General features: G+C 39.2%; 1 protein-coding gene across 2 annotated transcripts in view; it reads left to right on the top strand.

The window, feature by feature from the left end:
• arhgap15 (Rho GTPase activating protein 15) overlaps positions 1-23,092 on the top strand; it is a 593,944-nt gene that overhangs the window by 167,140 nt on the left and 403,712 nt on the right. For both annotated transcript variants that reach the window (XM_052029237.1, XM_052029228.1), the window contains exons 6-7: positions 4,687-4,774; positions 19,503-19,592. In XM_052029237.1, coding sequence (XP_051885197.1) covers positions 4,687-4,774; positions 19,503-19,592 — 178 coding nt within the window. The remainder of the gene's footprint in view (positions 1-4,686; positions 4,775-19,502; positions 19,593-23,092) is intronic.

The following is a 23,092-nucleotide window of genomic DNA, read 5'->3' as shown; positions in this document are numbered from 1 at the left end:
TTGTGCACAGTAAAGCATAATAGGTGTTGACGTTAATATACACTTAAAATTGCATCCCAGTCATGTAGATTCAAACATTTAGTGATTAAGATAAATTTAGAAAGATTAAAAAGTAGTTGGTATCTTTTTTTTCATCAGAGGATTGTGGGAATAGGGGTAGAGTTCTGGAATTCACTGAGTAAAAAGTTGTTTTTCCTCAGCCTAAAGAACAAGAGCTAGGGGTGTCATGGTGGCACAGCTAGTACAGCCATAGCCTTACAGCTCCACTGACCCTGACCTTTGGTACTTGTGTGGAGTTCGCAGATGTTTCCTATTCTATGTGGGTTTAAGATAAGATAAGGTAGCTTTATTAGTCACATGCACATCGAAACACATAGTGAAATGCATCTTTTGCACAGTATGTTCTGGGGCCAACCTGCAAGTGTCGCCACGCTTCCGGCGCCAGCATAGCATGCCCACAACTTCCTAACATGTATGTCTTTTTTGGAATATGGGAAGAAACCGGAGCACCCGGAGGAAACCGACCCAGACACGGGGAGAACGGACAAACTCCCTACAGACGGTGACTGGAATTGAACCCGGGTTGCTGGCCCTGTGATAGCGTTATGCTAACCGCTACACTACTGTGCCTCCAGATACTCTGGTTTCCTCCCATATGTCAAAACATGCAGATTTGTAGGTTAACTAGCCACTGTAAATTGTTCTTAGTGTGCAGGTAAGCGGCAGAATTTGAGGACAGTTTTCCATACATTATGAGCAGACCTTTTTCAAATCCCCTTCAATAGAGGAGCGGAGCTGACAACTTAAGAATGTGTTTTTTTTTAATCGAAGAAATATCAGTCCAGTTTTTTTTCTTTGAGGTTTCTGGTTTGTTTTTGTTTAATATTATACTTTTTTTTTGATTTGGGGGTTTTATCTTCATATAATTAAATTTCTTTTCAATTTTTTTTCCTATCATGTACACTTAGCAAGAGTGCGGGAGGTCTAGATTACATATTTTACTCCTTGTGAGTATAAATATTAACTGTTATTATTGTTATCCCAATCTCTTTGTATCATATGTATAATTATTAATGTTATGTACATCAATTTGAATTAATTTGAAATTCAATAAAAAGATTGAAAAAGAAAAAAAAGAATTTGAGGACAGTTGATGGGAATATTGTGAGAATAAAATGCAATCAGTGTAGGAGTGGTGGGGATTGGTTCATTACAGTCAGTGCTGACAGTGGGCAAATTACTGTTTCTATGCTGTGCGTTCTGAGATAGGCTTTTGTACTATGTGTGTCTGTGATTCTAGGAAGACTTAAAGTGGGGTGATTTTGAAAATTGGGTGTTTGACCAATTTTCAGACCGAGCTTATTAGTGTATGGCACAGAAATGGGCCCTTCATCCCACTATATCCATGACAACCTCCTTGCCCATCTACACCAATCCCATTTGCCGACATTAGGACCATATCCTTCTTTAACTTGCCTTCAGCCCACCACTTCCATTCCGACGTTCCTGCCTTTCTGCACTGATCCTATTTGCCCGCATGAGATCCATATCCTTCAATATCTTACTTACTCAAGGGCCTGTTTAAATGCCTCTTAAACATAGTAATTGCATCTGATTTCACCACCACCTCTGGTGGCATGTTCTGGATATCAACCACTCTCTGTGTAACAAAACAGTTACCCCTCAGATCTCCTTTAAAACTTCTACCTCTCATCTTCTTGTTTTTGATACCCCTACCACAGAAAAAAGATTTTGACTATCTACCCTATTTATTCCTTTCGTCACTTCTATTAGATCAAACCTCAGCCTCCTTTGCTCCAGGGAAAGTAATCCCAGCCCATCCATACTCTTCCCATTACTAAAGTTCTCCAATCCAGGCAACATCCTGGTCAATTTTCACTGCATTGTCTCCATTGCAACCAATATCCTTCCTGTAGTGTGTCAACCAGAACTGCACACAACACTCTCAGTGTGGCCTGACCTATGAAGGCAAGGAGGAGGGTAGAAGTTTTAAAGGAGAGTTGTACTCCTAGACAACCAACCTTGTTTATCTACAATACCACCAATTTTCATGTCAACTTACTGATCACATCCCCAACATTTACATCCAAACTGTTAATATATATGACAAACAGCAAAAGTTCCAGCTTTGATCACAATGCTACACTATAAGACACAAACTTCCAATCAGAAAACTACCCTTTGTCTCCTATCACCAAAACAATTTTGGAATCAATTACATACACAAAATGCTGGAGAAAATCCCATTTATCTTAACCTTCTTGACCAGCTAACCATGCAAGATCTTGTCAAATGCCTTAGTGACGTTCATACAGATAAAATGTCTTCATTAGTCTTCTTGGTTAACTTCTCATTTGCTGAAATCAGTGCTCCCTCCAAGCTTCTGTAGTATTGGATGCCAGGGCCAGATGGTCATGGAGAAAATCCTTTCTTGAGGAGCAAGGGTGTAAGTGGGAGGGAACTGTTGCATTGACAGCCCAAGTCACTCCTGTTAAGTAGAAAGAACACCTCTAGATCTTCTAGCTCCACAAAAATTAGTATCTAGGGTCAACAAAAGTAATCAGTGAATGGTACAAATGCACAAAATACACCTCTTAGAATTCCAAACTGCTTTCATGGCAACTGAAACAACCAAGTATTTAAGTTTCCCAGTTCTAGATAAGGTAAGGTTTCTTTATTAGTCACATGTACATTTGAAATACACAGTGAAATGAATCTTTTGCATAGTGTTCTGGGGGCAGACTTTTTCTTAAGTAAAAATGCCAGTGTAGGGACCATTTGCTTTCAGAAGGAAATAGGTCAACTGATCCCATTTTGACTCAGACTTTGACTTCTGTTAAGGTTTTGCTAATGTTGATTTAGATATTTAAAGTTGGCCCACCTTCACAGTCCATCTTTGTCAAAACTGGGCAGAGCAAAACAAAATAGAGGACTCTCACTCAGTGTTAAAATGATGATTGAGGTTCAAAGCATGCTTGTTAACAGAAGAACCATGGTGTCATACTGCACAAAAACTGGCCCTTCAGCCCATCCTTTTCATGACAGCCATTGTACCCACATATACAAATCCCATTTATCAGCACTCGTTGTGTAGCCATCTATGCCTTGGTGATTCAAGTGTTTGTCTCGATACTTCATAAATGTTGTGATGTATTAAAATATTTATCACAAGGCTATGCTTTAATTTAACTTCTGGCACTTTGATATTTACTTAGGAAATGATAAATAATTATTTTAATTAATCATTATGTTTTTCAGTTCACAACTAGCTACAGTTTTAAAACTTCACAATTGTTCTCTTGCTGCATTATACAAATCTCTGATGCTGGAGCTGTCTACTTTAATGGCTATGTATACCTTTTGTAGTTTTGTCTTGTCAGAGCTGGAGCAATATCCTTTTCTCAATCTAGTCATATGTCATGGATCTGTTTTGCAATGTGTGTCTACTTTCTGCCCAAACTTGAGCTGAAGAATATATTCAGTTGTGGCGTGCCCTGTATTCCTTTTCACAATTAATTCCTATTAGGGCTAGTGCTTATATTAATAAGACAACATAAGGCAGCATTGGAATTACTCTGTAATTGCACCATTTTTACAATTTCGTATGAAAAAAATCTTTTTTAAAAAGAATCAAAGATAGGAATTTTGTGGAATATGTTTTCTTATTTTGGCTCAGTTAGGAGATGCACTGCAAAATTTAGAACTGAGCAATGCCATCTTGGAAGATTGCCAGTTTGATCCCGTGACTGTGTTGAGTTGCTTCAAATCAATTGGAAATGCTGGAAGTCTCAGTGACCCTGGGCAATGGATGACAACCATTCTAACTTGATCATAATCAAGCAAGGGCTGTTAGGCTGTCCTCATGTACAAACATAAGTCAATGACAGGATCAGCTTGCCTGAGATACCATCACAGTCAAATAGCCTGCCAAAACTTGTTGTCTAAGCTCTGTCATGAAGCATGGCAATCTGGCAAAAGTACCAGAGGGTAACCAAGACTCATGGAATCATAAGCCCAGCTTAACTCAACACTCAAGAATGGAAAGGAGAAAACTAATTGAAATCAATTGCAACACCTTAAAATAAAGAGCTGCAACAAAACTAATGGCCCCTTTGGCAGTGACAATGACAATGATTTCATGTGAGGTTTATCTGGTCAAATGATTAAAAAAAAGGAAACAGTGGAGACAAAATAATGGAGCACTTCTGTTTTGATAGTAGCAACATCTTTAAAACAAATAATTTATGGCAAATTGTTATAAGCTTACATCACTGAAGTACTTCCAGGAAATCAGTAGGGACTGATAAGGATCATAAGAATGAGATGAATGTTCATATCTTCCATAATGATCATATGCTACTTCTGAATATCTACTAATCTCCAAACTGAAATCAGACCCTAAACTTCAATGGAGCATCAAGTTACATGAGCATCAAAGTTGTGGCATTCTGACTGGTATTCTAGGTGTGGTAGAAGGAAAGCAAATGAAATGAAAGAATAAAATGTTCTTAGTTCTGAATACGACAGTGTTATGTGACTAATTATTAACTGACAGTGTTATGTGACTAATTATTAACTGACAGAGTCACAGGACATTAATGGTTATGACAGATCTACACTGCCAAGACATTTGGTCTGATGGCATCAACATCTTATCTTTTTCAGGAAAAACTGGACCAGTTCTTGGGTTTGCCTCGAGGGAGACAAAATTGAATTCTACAAAGAAAGCAAACAACAAACTTTAGCCAGTTCGGTAAGCACTTCTAAAGATATGCATTGTGACATCTTGTTAAAGTGAGACCTGCACTCATCGTTCAGGCTTTGATCTGCAACTAAGTGTCTTGTGCTGTCTGCTAGTCAGTTTGTAGGTGGGACACAAGCAACTGCAGTGCTGAATAAAATCGAGCCTTGAGGAAGACACAAGGCCACCGATAATCTTTCCCATGCAGTCGGCATTAATAACTAACTGTGACAGACATGAATGGTAAACAAGATATCAAGGAATTGTAGTGTGTGGCAGCAGTTGTTACCTTGCAGCCAAGAGATGCTCCAGGAAAAGACAGACACACACCTCCATGTGGGATCAAGACCAGGGCTCAGATAGTGACACAGAGTGGGTAGAGAAAGATGCTTTTGACGATAGCCCACCACTTAATGCTCTCAGGGGTGGGAGAGACCTGCCAGACCTCATTGAAGTGATGTGCGGCTGGGAAGGTGCACTCTGTGCAGGAGTCAAAATGAATAAACTCTTTTGAAGTAGCAATTGACTAAAATCCATTACTCTGATGGTCATGCAGGCATTTTGGCAGCTTGTACCATGTGGCTCTCATATTAGTTCTGACAAAATGAACAAGATATCTATCAAAGAAACTGAAATGTTAAGCTCTTCAGGAAATACACACTGTACAACTTAGCCTTGCAAATGGCCCTAATAGCTGAAAAAATACTTTCTCTCCAACTGTGTTGGCAAATGTGAGGAAACATTTATAAAATTATAAGTATGGAACATTTTGTTAGAATTTCGTAACTTCAAAGTAACCTGCAAACACTGAGTAAAATATTTTGTTCAATTTATATTTCTTAATATGACATTCAAATTATAATTTTGAACAAAATCAGAATCAGGTTTATTATCACTGACATATGTTGGGAAATTATTTGTTTTGCAGCAGCAACACACAGTAAGACATAAAAATTACTATAAGTTACAAAATAAATAGTGCAAATGAGGAATAATGAGGTAATGTTCATGGGTTCATGGACTGTTCAGAAATCTGATGGCAGAGGGGAAGAAACTGTCCCTAAATCATTGAGTGTGGGTCTTCAGGTTCCTGTACTACCTCCCCGATGGTAGTAATGAGAAGAGGGCATGCCCTGGATGGCGAGGGTCCTTAGTGATGGATGCCGCATTCTTGAGGCACGAACTCTGGAAGATGTCCTCGATAGCAGGGAAGGTTATGCCCGTGATAGATCTGGCTGAGTCTGCAGCCTCTTTTGATCCTATGCATTGGAGCTTCCATGCCAGGAGATGATGCAGCCAGTCAGAATGCTCTCCACCGTACATCTGTAGAATTTTGCGAGAGTTTTTGGCAACATATCAAATCTCCTCAAACTCCTAGTGAAGTAGACCTGCTGGTGTGCCTTCTTCATGATTGCAACAATGTTTTGGGCACAAGATAGATCCTCTGAGATGTTAATGCCCAGGGACTTGAAGCTGCTGACCCTTTCCACTGCTGACCCCTCAATGAGGACTCCCGACTTCCCCTTCCTGAAGTCCACAATCAATTCCTTGGTCTTGCTGATGTTGAGTGCAAGGGTGTTGTTGTACCACCACTCAACCTGCCAACCTATCTCACTCCTGTGCGCCTCCTTGTCGCTATCTGAGATTCTGCCAGCAACAGTGGTGTCACAGGTGAATTCACAGATGGCGTTTGAGCTGTGCTTAGCCACACAGCCATGAGTGAAGAGAAAGTAGAGCTGTGGGCTAAGTGCCTGTGTTGTTTGTCAGTGAGGATGAGACGTTATTACCGATCCGCACTGACTGTGGTCTCCCGATAAAGAAAGTCGAGGATCCAGTTGCAGAGGGAGGTACAGAGGCCCAGGTTTTGAAGCTTGTTAATTAGTACTGAGGGGATGATGGTGTTGAATGCTGAGCTGTAATCGATGAACAGCAGCCTGACATATGTTCTGAATAAAACATACCAAGAAAATTCCATAGTTGTAGAAATATTTGGCTCTTTTAAGCATCCTTTTATACATGAGAAGAAAGTAGTTAGCACATTTTGTACATGTGTGCATGATGGATATCAGTCAGTTCTTTAATATGTTGGGATTATTTGTTGTGATACAATCTGTAGAGCAAATAATTAAATTCTTCAACAAAATCAATTATATGGAGGCAATAGGGTAGAGGTCCTGCTCTGTGTTAAACTCAAAATCTGGATGGAAATTGCACTTGAAGTTGCATTGTTTTTCTGAGGCGAAGTTATTGTTCAAGTTTGTGCATAAACTCCTTTACACAATAGTACATAGAGCAGTACAGCACAGGAACAGGACCTTCGGCCCACAATGTGACTACTAAGCATGAATCCAAATTAAACTGATCTCTTCTTCCTGCACATGATCCATATCCCTCCATTTCCTGCATATTCATATGCCTCTGTAAAAGCCTCTTAAATGCCACCATCATATCTGCTTCCACCACCACGTAGCAGGATCCAGGCACCTACCACTCTGTGTGTAAAAATAAGATCGCCCTGCACATCTCCTTTAAACTTTCCCCCTCTCACCATACAGCTATGTCCTCTAGTACTTGACATTTCTACCCTGTCTATCTACCCTATCTATGCCTCTCATAATTTTGTAAACTTCTGTCAGTTCTCCCATCAGCCTCTGACAGTCCAGAGAAAACAATCCAAGTTTATCCAACCTTGCAGGTTACTACGGAGAGTGAGGGAAGAGATTGCTGGGGCATTGATGATGATCTTTGCATCCTCCCTGGCCATAGCACAGGCACCAGAGGATTGGAGGATAGCAAATGTTGTTCTGTTGTTCAAGAAAGTTAATAGGGATAATTCTGTAATTATATGCCAGTGAGTCTTACATCAGTTGTGGGTAAACTATTGGAGAGGATTCTTGGGGACAGAATTTACAAACATTTGGAGAAGCATATTCTTATTAAAGATAGTCAGCATGGCTTTGTGAGGGGCAGGTCATGCCTCATGAGCCTAATTGAGTTTTTTGAGGAGATGACAAAACAAATGGATGAAGGTAGAATGGTGGATGTGGTGTATATGGATTTTAGTAAGGCATTTGACAAGGCTTCCCATGGTAGGCTCATCCATAAAGGCATGAGGCATGAGATCCATGGAGACTTGACTGCCTGGATTTGGAATTGGCTTTCCCACAGAAGGTAGAGGGTAGTAATAGAGTATTCCGCTTGGAGGTCGGTGACTAGTGGTGTTCTGCAGGGGTCTGTTCTGGGACCCCTGGTCTTTGTGATTTTTATAAATGACTTGGAGAAGGTAGTGGAGGGGTGGGTTAGTAAGTTTGCAGATGACACAAAGGTTGGAGGTGTTGTGGATAGTGTAGAAAGTTGTTGTGGTTTACAATGGGATATAGACAGGATGCAGAGTTGGGCGAAGAAGTGGCAGATGGAGTTCAATCCTGTAAAGTGTGAAGTGATACACTTCGGAAGATTGAACTTGAAGGTGGAGTACAAGGCTAATGGTAGGATTCTTAGCAGTGTGGAGGAGCAGAGGAATCTTGGGGTCCAAGTTCATAGATCCCTCAAAGTTGCAACGCACATTGATAGGGTGGTTAAGAAGGTGTATGGTCTTCTGGCTTTCATTAGTCAGGAGATCGAATTCAAGAGCCCCGAGGTAATGTTGCAGCTCTACGAAATTCTGGTTAGATCATATTGTGTTCAGTTCTGATTGCCTCATTATAGGAAGGACGTGGAAGCTTTAGAGAAGATGCAGAAAATATTTACCAGGATGTTGCCTGGATTGAGAACATGCCTTGTGAGGAAAGGTTCAGCGAGCTAGGGCTTTTCCCTTTGAAGTGATGGAGGATGAGAGGTGACTTGACAGAAGTGTATAAGATTATGAGAAGGATAGATAGACTGGACAGCCAGCACCTTTTCCCTAGGGTGGCAATGGCCAATACTAGGAGGCATCCATTTAAGGTGAGTGGAGGAAAATTTAGGGGAGGTGTCAGAGGTTTTTTTATACAGAGATTGGTGGGTGCCTGGAATGCACTTCTGGGGGTGGTGGTAGAGGCTGATACAATAGGAACATTTAAAAGACTCCTGGATAGGCACATGGATGTAAGAAAAATGAAGGGTTATGGGCTGTGTAGGAGGGAAGGGTTAGATTGATCGTGGGGTAGGTTTATATAGGTTGGCACAATATTGTGGGCCAAAGGGCCCATACTGTGTCGTACTGTTCTATGTTCTGTATTCTCTCCTTATCCTCACACCCTCTCATTCAGGCAGCATCCTAGTAAACATCTTCTGCACCCTCTGCAAAGACTCCACACCCTTCCTGTTAAGGGGAAACCAGAAGAGCACACAATACTCCAAGTGCAGGCTAACCAAAGTTTTATGCTGCTGCAACATGACTTCCTGACTTTTATACTTAGTGCCCCAACCGATGAAGACAGGCCTGCATTACACCTTCTTCACCACTCTGTCTACTTGTATTGCCACTTCCAGGGAGCTATGGGCTTTAACCACAAGATCCCTCTGGATATCAATGCTGTTAAGGATCCTGCCATTAACTGTATATTTTCTCCTTACATTTGACCTCACAAAGTGCAACATCACAGACTTGCCTGGATTAAACACATCTGCCATTTTCTCTGCCTGTACCTCGGGCATAGATTTAGGGTGAGAGGGGAATGATTTAAAGGGGATCCGAGGGGCAACTTTTTCACACAGAAGTGTGAAAAGAACTATGGAATGAACTGCCAGAGGAAGTGGTTGAGGCAGATACAATAGTATCATTTGAGAAGCACTTAGATAGGTACATGCAGGGGTGGGGCCAAGAGGGATATGTGCCAAATGCAGGAAATTGGGACTAGATAGGTGGGCGCAGTGGTTGGCATGGACTGGTTGGGCTGAAGGGCCTGCATCCATGCTGTATTGCTCTATGACTCTATGATCTATATCCCGCTGTATCCTTTGACAACCTTCTTCATTGTGTGCAACTCCAGAAATTTTGTGTCATCTGCAAACTTAGTAACCCACCAATCTACAATTTCATCAAACTCATTTAGATATATATATATCACAAACAACAGAGGTCCCAGCACTGATTCCTCTGGAACACCACTGGTCAGAGACCTCCAGCCAGAATAATACCCTTCCACCACTACCCTCCGTCTTCTATGGGCAAGCCAATTCTGAATCCAAAAATTAAGTCACCATGGATAAGGGTAGGGCAGTGGATATTGTGTACCTGGACTTCAGTAAAGCATTTGACAAGGTCCCTCATGCATCTTAATCCTTTGGATCAATGAAGGACCTTGTCAAATGCCTTACTGAAGTCCAGGTACACAACATCCACTGCCCTACCCTTATCAATTACCTTTGTTAACTCCTCAAAAAAAAAACTCAATCAAGTCACTGATTTGTTCTACTCAGGTTCATAGGATGCCCATGTCATTCTAGAAATCAATCCACAAAATCTTTGTTCCACTGTCTCCAAGGCACGTCCTTTCTGAAATAAGAAAACACTAAAACTGTACATAGTGATGTGTGTATCATCTGGTCAAAGCCTGGTATGAGTTTCGGAAGAGTTTCTTCTGTTTGTACTCTAACTTCCTTACAATAAAGGCCAACATGTCATTTGCTTTCCTAATCACTCTCTGTACCTCCATGCTAATGTTTTGTGATTCCATCTATGAGGATGTCTAAATCTTTTCGAACTCAGAAATTAATTGGTAAATTTGTAAATTGGTTTATTACCGTCACGTGTACCAAGGTACAGTGAAAAACTTGTTTTGCATACCGTTCATACAGATCATTTCATTACAACAGTGCATTGAGGTAGTACAAGGTAAAACAATAACAGAATGCAGAATCAAGTGTTACAGTTACAGAGAAAGTGCAGTACAGGTAGACAGTAAGATGCAAGGTCATCACGAGGTAGAGGTCAAGAGACCATCTTATTATACTAGGTGCCTTCATTTCTTGAAAACAGAACATTCTTTTATTCTTTCTATCAAAGGGAGCTACATTTGCCCACATTATGCTCTATCTTCCAGGGAGAGGGATGATCTTATGGAGGTGTGTGAAATCATGAAGGGCATAGATAGGGTCAATATGCACAGTCTTTTTCCCAGTTTGGACAATCTCAAACTGGAGGGCATAGGCTTAAGGTGAGAAGGGAGAGATTTAATAGGAAGCTGAGGGGCAACTATTTCACCTAGAGGGTGGTCAGTATATGGAATGAGTTGCCAGAGGAAGTGGTTGAGGCAGGTAGATTGACAACATTTAAAAGGCACTTGGACAGGTACCTGGATAGGAAAGGTTTGGAGGGATATTGGCCAAACATGGGCAAATGGGACTGGCTTAGACGGGAATATTGGTCGGCATGCACCAGTTAGGCCGAAGGGCCCATTTCCATGCTGTATGACTCTATGACTCTGTGTGTGTGTGTGTGTGTGTGTGTGTGTGTGTGTGTGTGTGTGTGTGTGTGTGTGTGTGTGTGTGTGTGTGTGTGTGTGTGTGTGTGTGTGTGAGAGAGAGAGAGAGGGTTAGGCACGACTGTCACTGGTGATGAGATCAAAATCAGGGATGCTTGAGAGACTGGCATGGGAAGAAGTTAGATATCTCAAAGGGTCCTTCAACTGGGTCAGCATTACAAAGAGAAGGAGGGGCAACGCCATGAAGGGACTCGTGTTTGGCTTATCAAGAAGCCAGTTTTTTCAGTACTAGTTTGAAGAGACAACTAGACCGTATGTGTATTCTGACATGGACCACAATATTCCGGATGACTTTATGTATGAGTTGGAGTAGTGATGTCAGGAGCTAAAAATAAGGCTGGGATTTAAGTGTGCTGCTGCTGTATTTGGATGATTCAATTGAATGATAACAAATAGGAGCAACTGGCAGAGAGTTACCATTTTCTCTCTTTCACTCTGGTCATGGGGCCACACTTATGGACAGGTTAACTCCTCCCACTGTCTTTTACACCAGACAGGGAAAACTCCATTTTTGGCTCAACAAATTTGGGCTTATGCTTGCTTAATTATTTTACACTAATTAACTTGGTTCAGTTAAAATGTGTTGATTTCAGCAGAGACACGGGCCATTTTACCAATATTTCCTTTTTAAAGATAATGGGTGAAAAAATGGATAAGTTTAATAGTTCTTTATGATGGAGAAAACAACTTGTAATTTTTTTTAGTTTTTGCATTGGTTTTGCCACTTTTTAAATGAATCCTACTTTGAAAGAATATTACCTTTCTCAAGCATTGAGGAACTTCTCAAGAAAATAGCTACTCACTCTTTCCTGCCAGTAATGTCTTCACAGCTGATGTAGGAAGAAACAAGCCTATTGTTTAGTCATGTAAAGATATTTACAGCCAAAGAATGTGTGTTCACATTGCAAGCAATCAAACGGTTCATTAGACTGAAACCTTCCACAACTTTACACAGTTCTGCTGGTATGGATAAACCATTGACTGTACCAACGTCCTGAGTCTTGAGGAGTCCTTGAAGTGAGCTGTATTTCTGACCAACTAAGGACTTGAATTCAGTGAATGTAGGAAATAAAACTGCTCCATTATTGACTGACAAAATGTCCGCATGCAATGCCATAAATAAACTGCCGATTTATTTCTTCCCCGTCCTACGTATCATGGGACAATGATCATGAGAGCTCCCTTTTATAACCTCTGGACAAATATGATCATGATTGAGCCCATCTACAATGTTTGAATGAATAACTTGCTGACTTCCCAGTAGACGATAAAAATGCATTGTTAAATCCCTGAGCTCAACTCATTTGCTGTGAATTAGAATCTGGAGTCGGGTAGCCTATCGAGATTTTTTTTCAAATAAATAACAAAACTGATGTGTTCCAATTGTGTAACCAACAAAACTGACAACTGCAAGGTGAAAAAATTCCACTCTATTCATTGTGAAAGAGCGAATATGGTTGTGATCTCAGGCACACATCATCTCAGAGTTGCTGTACAATCAAAGCGATTGGACTGATCAGATTTTATAGCTTATGGGGTGGAAAGGCTGGCAGATTTGGTTATTAAGCAGTCACAGAATTCAAACTTACGACATTGAGATTATGAAACAAATGCTTCTACTGCTGTGTTGCCATCATGCCTCAGGTCAAATGCTTCTCCTCAATACAAGAAAATCCAGATAAAGCGAAACAAAAAGTGCATCATATCTTGAAAAAAGTTAACAGGAACTGTCAGGGTCAACGAAAAGTCATCATCACTAAAACGTTGTCAAAAGCAAATGATGTGAATTAAAACTAACTGCAATAGTGGACCAGAACTCTGATGTAGAGCATTATTTCCAGTTAGTAATGTCAGAACACAGAATCAGATTATGAATTCAAATGAAGTTTACCTTGTACTGAGTATAATTTTACTAATCAGTCCAAGCTTCAGTGACAGCAAAGAGAAAGCTATAACAGAGACATATAAACAAATTAGACAGTAAACCTTAATTTATGTGATAAGTGGAATTTACTCAATCACTTAGGCTGTTCTAGTGTTTACTAAAACACAGTTAAAAGAGCCTGAGTAGTGCATTTAATGGATCTAACCCCATTACAGATGCTTTGGTTTACATACATTGAGGGAATTCTAGTCAAATACCACAAGCCATAAAACATGGACTGATAAACAAATTTAACCAATCAGTAAATTAGCGAATCCATGGACAGAATATGTGATATCTGGCTGGTAATTATTTAGAACTTGTTTACAGCTAAGAGATTGAGTGATTACAACCTCATACATTTACAAAGGTGTTTTAACCCTGCCTTAGAACACCAACCTGATTATACTGATTATCTATTGTCATTTACTTCAAACCACCGCATTTGTTTTTGTCTACTGGATATTTTTTTGCTAATAATATGGTGATTCAATTATAGAGGTGTTATTTTGGAACTTGCATCTTTTGTTTCATGTTTGTGTATGTTTATATATGAATTCAGGCAGTCAATATCTTATATTAGCATATATTCTACTGTTATTTTGCATTTAACCATCTTAGAAGATGGGGGGAATCTTTTGCATGCAGCAAAGATTCATAATGTGTCCTTACTCTTCATGAGCTCAATGGAATGAAAATGATACAGGATCTGATAAGGACTCATGATCCATCTGGGAAACAAGTTCTGGATCTTGATGTAAAACATGCATGGAAATCCTGAAGTTATTATCACTTTAATGGAGTAATGACAGCAAAGGCTGCAAGTTTTCCTATCATTGTGACTGCAGCTGCGCTGAATTTTAATATTGGACTGTATGGTTGACTACAAGTTTGGCAACAAGGTGAAGTAGTGGGGTGGGATCACAGTCAACGACCATAGAAAATAGTGGAGAACAGGATGGAAAAAGCCTCAAACTGAGACCATCACATCCCATCTTCATCTGGTTTTATCTTCCCAATTAAATCCATGTGGTCCAGAGCTGCCTCTTTTTAAACTCATTCTAACCCTGGCACTTATCCCAAGGTCTAGGCTCTTATCTGAGCACTAGTTCAAAACATCAATGTACACAGATATTTTTCTTTGAGACACTGAGTTGCTGGAAGATGGATGATAATACAATTTTTGAAACTATTCTTCTACTTCTTTGAAACATGGAATTCTGAAGTTTTCCCAACAAGCAGTTGAAATGTTCACACCAGTTAGATGGTTGCCCTTCCAAGTAGCTTATCTGAAATGCTGAATCAACAACATCTACTGATTTCACTCTGCACCCTTTGTGTAATGTTATATGTCCATACAAGCGAGGCTACACCATTTATAAATTTCAGGTAGTCTGTAAACACCAGCGTTGATAACAACTTTTGAAAAATCATTGACTTCAACTTATGGTAACTATTACAACTTATTTGCTGGCTGTAGCTGTAACTATAATGGGAACAACGTATGAGATGGTTTAAAAGCTTTACAAAGACTACAGAATTAATTATTGATTTGATGAAATTCTCAATCGCCCTTCAATTCTAATTCTTGTTCAGTAAGAATGAAAGAAACACAAATGAAGGATAACATTTATGTAACACCTTTCACATCTATTTCTCAAAGAGCTTTATAGCCAAGGAAGTACTTGCGACTTAAAATTACTTCATTTCTGTAACATTGGAATCATGACAAAGAGCTTCCATAGAGCAAACTCAAAAAATGCAATCCAATTAATGACCAGGGAATGGATTTGCCGGCATCTGTGAGGCTGCAGGCATCTTCTGCCTCATCTCCCCAATCCCTGAACGACAACAGTCAGGGACTGGGTCAAGCCAAGCAGAGCTGAGAGTGCTGAGCAGACTTGCTCACTCACTAAGTCAGGGAGGCTGCTGGCAGCCTACTCTTTCTGTGCCTGCTTTCTCTACTGTCACAGCTATTTCTGTTCATTTCCGACTGACAACCAGTTTGGGTTACACACAGTTGTCAGGAACAGAATCCTGTCGTAAACCTGGCGACTGCCTGTATTTGTGTTGAGGAATATTCATTTTAGTAATGAAAATGAAACTCAATATCAATTGGGTTTTATATGGTTCAAGGTGTGTGTGTGTGTGTGTGTGTGTGTGTGTGTGCGCGCATAAATAATATATTAATGTAAGCCACTATATTTGATATAATTCTTTCAACATTTTTTCAATAAATATGATTGACAGATAAGTTGGATTATAGCCCCATTCTTAAGTATTGGATTTTCTTCCACACATTTGGTTATTCCTGCAATGTCCGAGGAACGTACATTTGGAACTGGTATTTTCAAATCCTTCTGCATAACTGTCATGATGATTGAAGGAATTGATATATGGGGATGTCATTCCTATTTCTACCTGGGATTAGTTTAATTTAAAGAGAACATTTGTTTTAAATTGTGTTCCCAGTGATCATTATATAACCATAAAGTGACACTACAATCATTTTTCCATTTGTTATAGCCAAGATTGTGTTCTCACTGTACATGAGTTTTATTACCCAGAGGGGTTAATCTCTATTTGGTATAAGGTGTTTTTTTGATGTAACTTTATCAGTCATTTTACTATTAAACAGATAGGAAATATAGTAACTATATGGTAACCAGTTCAAATATCAATTTTCTATTTTCTCCCAGTGACTTCCACTCATTATTAATTTCAAAGCAACAAGATATGGCTGGACTTGGCCATTGTTTACACCTCAGAACCTTTAGCTCTGACTATGACATTCATTAAAAGAAGAAAGGCTTGCTTTAATGCAGTGTCTTTTATAACCTCAGGATGATCTAGCACAATTTAGTCTCCATCTTTTACAAGTTGGCCCTAGGTCCACAATATATGTTCTGAAAAAGCTGGAAATATTATGCAGGTCAGGTAGTCTTTGTGGAGAAAGAAACAGAGTCAACGATTTAGGTCGATGAACTTTCTTCAGATGGTTCACCATCTTTGCAGCAGCTTGTGGTTCTGTTTTGGGCATGTGTGCTTCTGTAATAGTATCATTTAAAAAATCTGTCAGGGGAAGATTTACTTTACAATTTATATGTGCTTTTGCTTAGCTTTTAGGCTCCAGGTAAATAGAACTTCTCTCTAGAATTAGTTAAATGCATGTGGAGAAAGTATGGAGTAGGTGAATAACTTCCACAGCAGATATCACTCAGTGATTAATCAAATGCAGGATGAGTTCATCTATTATATAAGGAATTTTTCTAGAGATGTATATTCCTTTCCAGAAGTTGAAAACAAAGTTTGTGGGTGGCTCAATGATGCAGCTAGTAGAGCTGCTGACTCGCAGCACCAGAGATCTAGTTTCAATCTTGACCTCCGGTGCTGTGTTTCAGGAGTTTGCACGTTCTCCCTTTGACCATGTGGGTTTTCTCACAAGTTTCAAAGACCTGCAGGTTGGTATGTGCATTCTAAAATGTCCCTAGTGTGTAGGTGCATAAGAACATAAGAAATTGCAAGAGTAGGCCAACTGGCCCATCAAGCTTGCTCCGATATTCATTAAGATCATGGCTGATCTGGCCGTTGACTCAGCTCCACCTACCTGCCTTTTCCCCATAACCCTTAATTCCCCTACTATGCAAAAATCTACCTAACTGTGTCTCAACTATACTTAATAAGGTAGCCTCTACTGCTTCCCTGGGCAGAGAATTCCACAGATTCACTGCTCTCTGGGAAAAGTAGTTTCTCCTCATCTCCATCCTAAATCTACTCCCCTGAATCTTGAGACTATGTCCCCTAGTTCTGGTCTCACCTACCAGTGGAAACAACCTTCCTGCCTCTATCTTATCTATCCCTTTCCTAATTTTTTATGTTTCTGTAAGAAATTCTTCATTCTTCTGAATTCCAGCAAGTATAGCCCTGGGCCACTCAATTTATCCTCATAGGCTAACCCCATCATTTCGGGAATCAACCTGGTGAACCTACTCTGCACCACCTCTAAATCCAGTATATCTTTTCTCAAGTAAGGAGACCTGAACTGCACACAGTACTCCAGGTGTGGCCTTACCAGTGCCCTGTACAGTTGCAGCATAACCTTCCTGCTCTTAAATTCACTCCCTCTAGCAATGAAGACTAACATTCCATTTGTCTTCTTGATAACCTGTTGCACCTGCAAACCAACTTTTGTGATGCATGCACAATAGCATGTTGTAATCTTTCACCATTTAAGTAATAATCTGATCTTTTACTTTTCCTTCCAAAGTGGATGACCTTGCACTTACCAACATTGTACTCTCTGCAGACTTTCTGCATCCTCTGCACAATTTGCCTTTTCACTCAATTTGGTGTCATCAGCAAATTTAGATATGCTACACACGATCCCCTCTTCCAAATCGTTAACTGGTAGCTGGTAGAATCTGGCGTTGATAAGAATGTGGGGAGAATATAAAACAGGATTAATGTAGGAAGTGTTTAAATGGTTGATTTGTTGATGGTCAGTGTGGACTCAGTCTGCTTGTATGCTATATCTCTCCATGACTCAATGAATCAGTTTTTCATGTAGTCTACCAAAAGGAACTTACTTCTACAATAAGACATGAGCTAGATTGTGCACGATCACAGGTGCAATTCAATCACTAAACACTGAACTGATTCCTAAAATTACCAATTGAAGAAAGGTGAGATTTAATGATCTCTGTTTTTGAATGACTTGTATGTCTGATAAAAGTCAGACGATGGTGCTAGAGGACTTGAAACACATGACACTAGATAAAAGGCACTTCATCAGAGTGCTCATATGGTGCACATCCAGGCTGTGGTAAATGATAATTGAGCCATGCTTTCCATGTTCAGTGTGAGATTTTTTGGAACTCCTGAGTCCACCATCCACAGAAATTGGTTAGGGAGTTAGCACACAGGATGCATTTGGCAAAGATCTCAGGCACCATGGCTGGCTGCCACCAGTCTGTTTTTGGGCTATGAACAAAGAAAATATATTTATAAAGCCCTTTAATTATGAAGTGGCTTCATTTTTTTAACCCTTTAAGTATTATCTCAACACTGAGAATGTAATGGCAATAATGTTTCAGTTAATCTGCATGCACAATAACTATGTGCCATTTCTCTGAGTATTTTGAGAAAGCTATTGAATGTGAATGGGCAAGCTGGAAAAGCCGATGCCATGGCATAGTTGGTAAGCATCTGTCTGTGGTGTAGGTTCAGTAACAATCCCAGTGGATCACATCAAGTTAAGTCAGTTGGAGGGTATATTTGGTGCAGCAACCATTTTCATCCCTTCATTCTAGACTTCTGCTATCCTTATGCAATGAGCCAGTTCTGGTCTCGAACTGTGTATGGCATTGGTGGTTCTATCTTTACTAGTTCCTTATTCCTCCACAACGCACCACCTTACAGGCCAATGTACCAAAAATACCAGGTTTCATGTCCAAACCATCACTTATAATTTTGAGTATAGGTTCCTGACCTATTGTCTGGTTTGATCTCTCACTGACTCACATGCTTTGTGTGCAGTACAGTGCATTAAGGTTTTCTGAAGCATCACATTTGCTTCTTACAATGCCTTATTGTCTAAGTCTCACAGCCATGGAGAGATGTTAAATTGAAAACAGCACATGGTAACTGAATGATACAATTTTAAACAAACTACCCTTTCTCTTTCAGCAGTCAGGCCCAGAGTGAAATAAATTGGTGCATTCTTGCCAGTGGTGACAGACCCACTGGGCACCAAACTACCTGCAGATGATTACAAATCTAACTAGTCACACTGAGGGAGGTTGCAAGGGAGAATGGTAATGAAAGTGAAGCAACTGAGGGAAACAGTAGAGGGTGCTCTTTCTTATTTTGAGTTGACAAGCTGCAGGGGAAAAGCTCAGGATGCTCGATAGTGCAACTACCTGCTGTAACTGGCTTTAAAGTATTTGATGGTGCTAGGTTATGATAATAAATAATATATTCAAATCCCCAGCAATGACATCTTTAAGTGCTCACCAGAATAAGATTAAAGGGACACTTTGTTTTATAAAAAAGTGATGCATAAATGATTTTACATACAATAACTTTGTTTTATTTAAATAATTATTCCAGTGTAAGGCAGATAAAAAAAAACACTGTTTAGAATTCCAATTCTTGATGTTGGATATCCTGGAGTGTTCAATTAAATACTGAACTTCAATTTCCATTTAACTTGTCAAAACAATTCTTTATCCCTTTTAAATAATCCTCCCATTTTTAACATGTGCCCTCACTAGAATATTGAGATTCTGAGTTGACATCTTTCTCTTCATTCTTCCCCCCCTCACCCCCCAAACCTCATCCCTCTGTGCAGAAAATAGGCTATAAGCCAGAAAATGCGGACCTATGTGGTGCTCAGATTGATTGGGCGAAAGACAAATCCAGCAGAAAGAATGTGCTTCAGGTAGGAAGTTTCTCTTTGAGCTTAATTAACTTTGTGATCACTTCAACCTCTTAATCCTTGTGTGCGCAAGCTGTTTGGTACTGCAGCTTCAGTTGAAGTTCTATCATTTTCTACTTTTAACTATAACGAATGTAAGAAATGAAATAAAACTCATTGATGGGTTTGGAATTGTATCTAAGGATTTTGGTGTACAATATACACAATAATGCCCTAACAAAAATCTGGCTTTAGAAACCCTTTCTAGCAATATGATATTACAATGCCATTTCATACTTTGCAGCATCTATGAGTTCTATTAGGTAAGGACAACAAAGAACCAACATTAACTCTCACTGATCATTGGAAACAAGTTGTAGTGGAGTTACCATTGTACACTGATCCTACAGCTCCATCTGATATTTGCTTTCAAATAGCTCCTTGAGTTTTTATTAGCTATCAATGGTCAGGCTCTTGCCTTGTGAATGAGTGGTACTGACGTTTCTATAACGGGTATAAGCACCCTCTACGCCCCCATAATAATTTAACAGCCTACTGCTCTGAATGTCTGACAAAATAAAGCTTGGCAGGCAGAGGGAAGAAGCCCAGAAAGGTAAGTGTTCAAATTATTTTCCTGTCACCAAGAAAAACTGAAGTATTCTAAGGTCCACAAGAATAACATGGGTTGCTGTTGTGACCTCTCCACTGACCCATCTGTCCTCAACATCCTTGTTTGAAACTTGTCCACAAATCTACTTTTCTGCTGGTTGGTTCAGCCTTCAGGGGCAGCCCGATATTAGACCAGAGCCAGCAAGCAATTTTGGTGTACTCATTCAGGGCATATAGCATATTGGAAGTATGTTAACAAGCCTCCCAAAAAAAGGACCAGAATCTCAAGCATTCCACAGATCAGTAACAAGGATGTTAAGATCTCACTCCATCTCACAGTTAGCTTTTCATTTTATCATTCCTATCCATGTATAAGAATCTATTGATTAATCAATGAATTACTTAATGTCAAATAGGTCTGTGGACAAGTTTCAAACAAGGATGATGAGGACAGATGGGTCAGTGGAGAGGCCACAACAGCAACCCATGTTATTCTTGGGGACCTTAGAATACTTTGGCTTTTCTTGGTGATAGGAAAATAATTTTAACACTTAATTTTTGCCAGGGAAAAACTGTAAAGTAAGAAAATTGTTAATAGTGTAAATAGAATAGGATTGAAATTGCTCTGTGTGGTACTGGTAAATTACTCATTAATCCTTCATTGCCCATCTGGAGAAAATAAAGATCAAAAGTTTGCAATGTGAACCTTCCATCAGGATATACAGACAATGGGTACATACTAACATTTCTGTAATTTCCACAGATGTGGATTGGGCAATAACTTAAAATATTTGATATGTTTGGCTGTACTAGCACATGCATCTCCATATAAGGACAGCAAGCAGTACAGTTCAAAAACATGCCAACAGGATCCTCTATAATGTTGCACTTATTTCAAAGCCTATGTTTTTCAATTATCACCATCTTCCATCCAGAAACATATTATGCTTTGACTGGGCAAACTGGTTAAATTGTTTTATGTTCAAATTTCTTTCCAATAAACTTCCAACCTATCTATTCACTATACCATCCTGAAGTCTAGAGAGATCTATGGAGTTGAATATGAAGCAGTTTCTTCTTCTCAATCCAATGTCATTCACATTTACATGCAGCCTATTTATAAAACCACCTTGTACTTCATTTTGAAGATATTTATGTTTTATTAGTGACCTCAAGTCTGAAAAAAACTTAATAAAAACTACTTTATTAGAATGCGTTATGTGAGTAGTTTATTTTACATTGAAACAGGTTGAATCAACTTTGCTAAAGATAGACTTTATTTACCCCCCTCAAATAACACGGGTTTTATGGCTAACTGGCATGCTTAAAATGTTTTCAGTGTAAGATGGTAGTTCAATGCTCGTTATTTGGTTTGAAACTTGAGGCGATGAGGATTGCAAAGGATTACTCTATAAGCTCAAATAATCCAAAGTGTCATCAACATAACAGTGTATGTAATGACTAAATTAAAGCATATTAAAGGTGGACAATAATGTCAATCAACAGCGGGAGGTTAAGTGCTTCAGGAAAAGTGCCATGGGCTGACGTTCATTTCTCATGCATCATTCTGTTTGTATGTATGTTTGTATGTGTTTGTTGTTATGGATGTGTGTGTGTCACTGCATTTGCGAGGCTTTGTATGCATGCATATATATGTGTATATCTATGTGGCTTTGTATGTGTGCATGCATGTTTTTCTCTATGCATGTGTGTGGATGCTTGTTCCTAATGTTTTCAATTTCTGATACCTTTATATATTTTAACCAGCGTCATGGCTAGTAATCAGACCTGATTTTAAATTTAAATTGTGCCACATTTCCTTAATTGCAATGTATTTATTTTATTTCCCATTACAAGCTGATGCAGCACATCTCGGCTGTGCTGCCAGCTACAACAACAAAAAAAAATAAAGGTTATGAAAGCCTATCATTTACAAAATGTTTCAAATGTTGTTGTTGGACGAGGCTGCACTTTGAAATCAAGTGCTATTTTGCTGAAGGACGTCAATTTTCTTAATTCCATCAGTGGACGATTGCAACTGTTTCAGAGTTAAAAGAGCTGGGCAGTAGATTTACATTTCAGTACCTAGCAGTATTATAGAATGGAGGAAAATAACTTAATTTTCATGTTATTGGCATATCCTTCTAAGTGAGTTTTTGAACACATTATTATCACACTATTCAGAGGGCATCCATTCTATTCTGAAAATATATTTACACTAGTATAAAATTAGCTGTGCAAACTGAAATTTGCTTTACACAGATAATATATATAATTAATTCAAAGTGTGTTTTGTTCAACTCATTTTTTAAGCTGATTATTCTGTTTTTAATTAACAAAATCCTTAACTGTCACTTCGGACAAGCCCATATGCTACTTCCACAGGGAAGCTGTGCACATGGATCACAATCTTCTCTGTGCCTTTTCACAGCCAAACCTGCTTGTTTGACAGGAGTCATGCTTGACGCAAAACAATGCAGACAAAACTGTCCTTTTATGTTCCTGAAGTTAGGCCATCAATCTTGGATCACATTTTATTTTGGGGTCGATTGATTATGTCCATGCTGGCAGCATACCAGCTAGGTTTGTACTTAAGATACCAGATTCAGAACTGACAGAGGGTTTCATGGATTGTAGCTTGTACATTTAGCCTTGAAAACAAATAGCTAGTGTATTTTTAGCACTGTCACATATTCAGTTTCATGGCATCAGAAAACATCTTGGATTGATATGTACTTTGTTAAGTGTTTGTGCTAAAGGTTAAGCTTTTGGCTTTTTCAGCGAACCAATTACAATAATCACCTAAACTGGGAAGACTGATAATTAAAACCCTTACTCAAGTCCCTCATCCTTCATATTGTACAAATGTTGTTTTCTAACAACACTATTGTTAGCACAAACCTATTTCTACTTTG

Source organism: Pristis pectinata, chromosome 1 (genome assembly GCF_009764475.1).
Source record: "Pristis pectinata isolate sPriPec2 chromosome 1, sPriPec2.1.pri, whole genome shotgun sequence".
NCBI lineage: Eukaryota > Metazoa > Chordata > Chondrichthyes > Rhinopristiformes > Pristidae > Pristis > Pristis pectinata.
The sequence above is the reverse complement of the archived record's forward strand: the minus strand, read 5'-3'. Positions and strand labels throughout refer to the sequence as shown.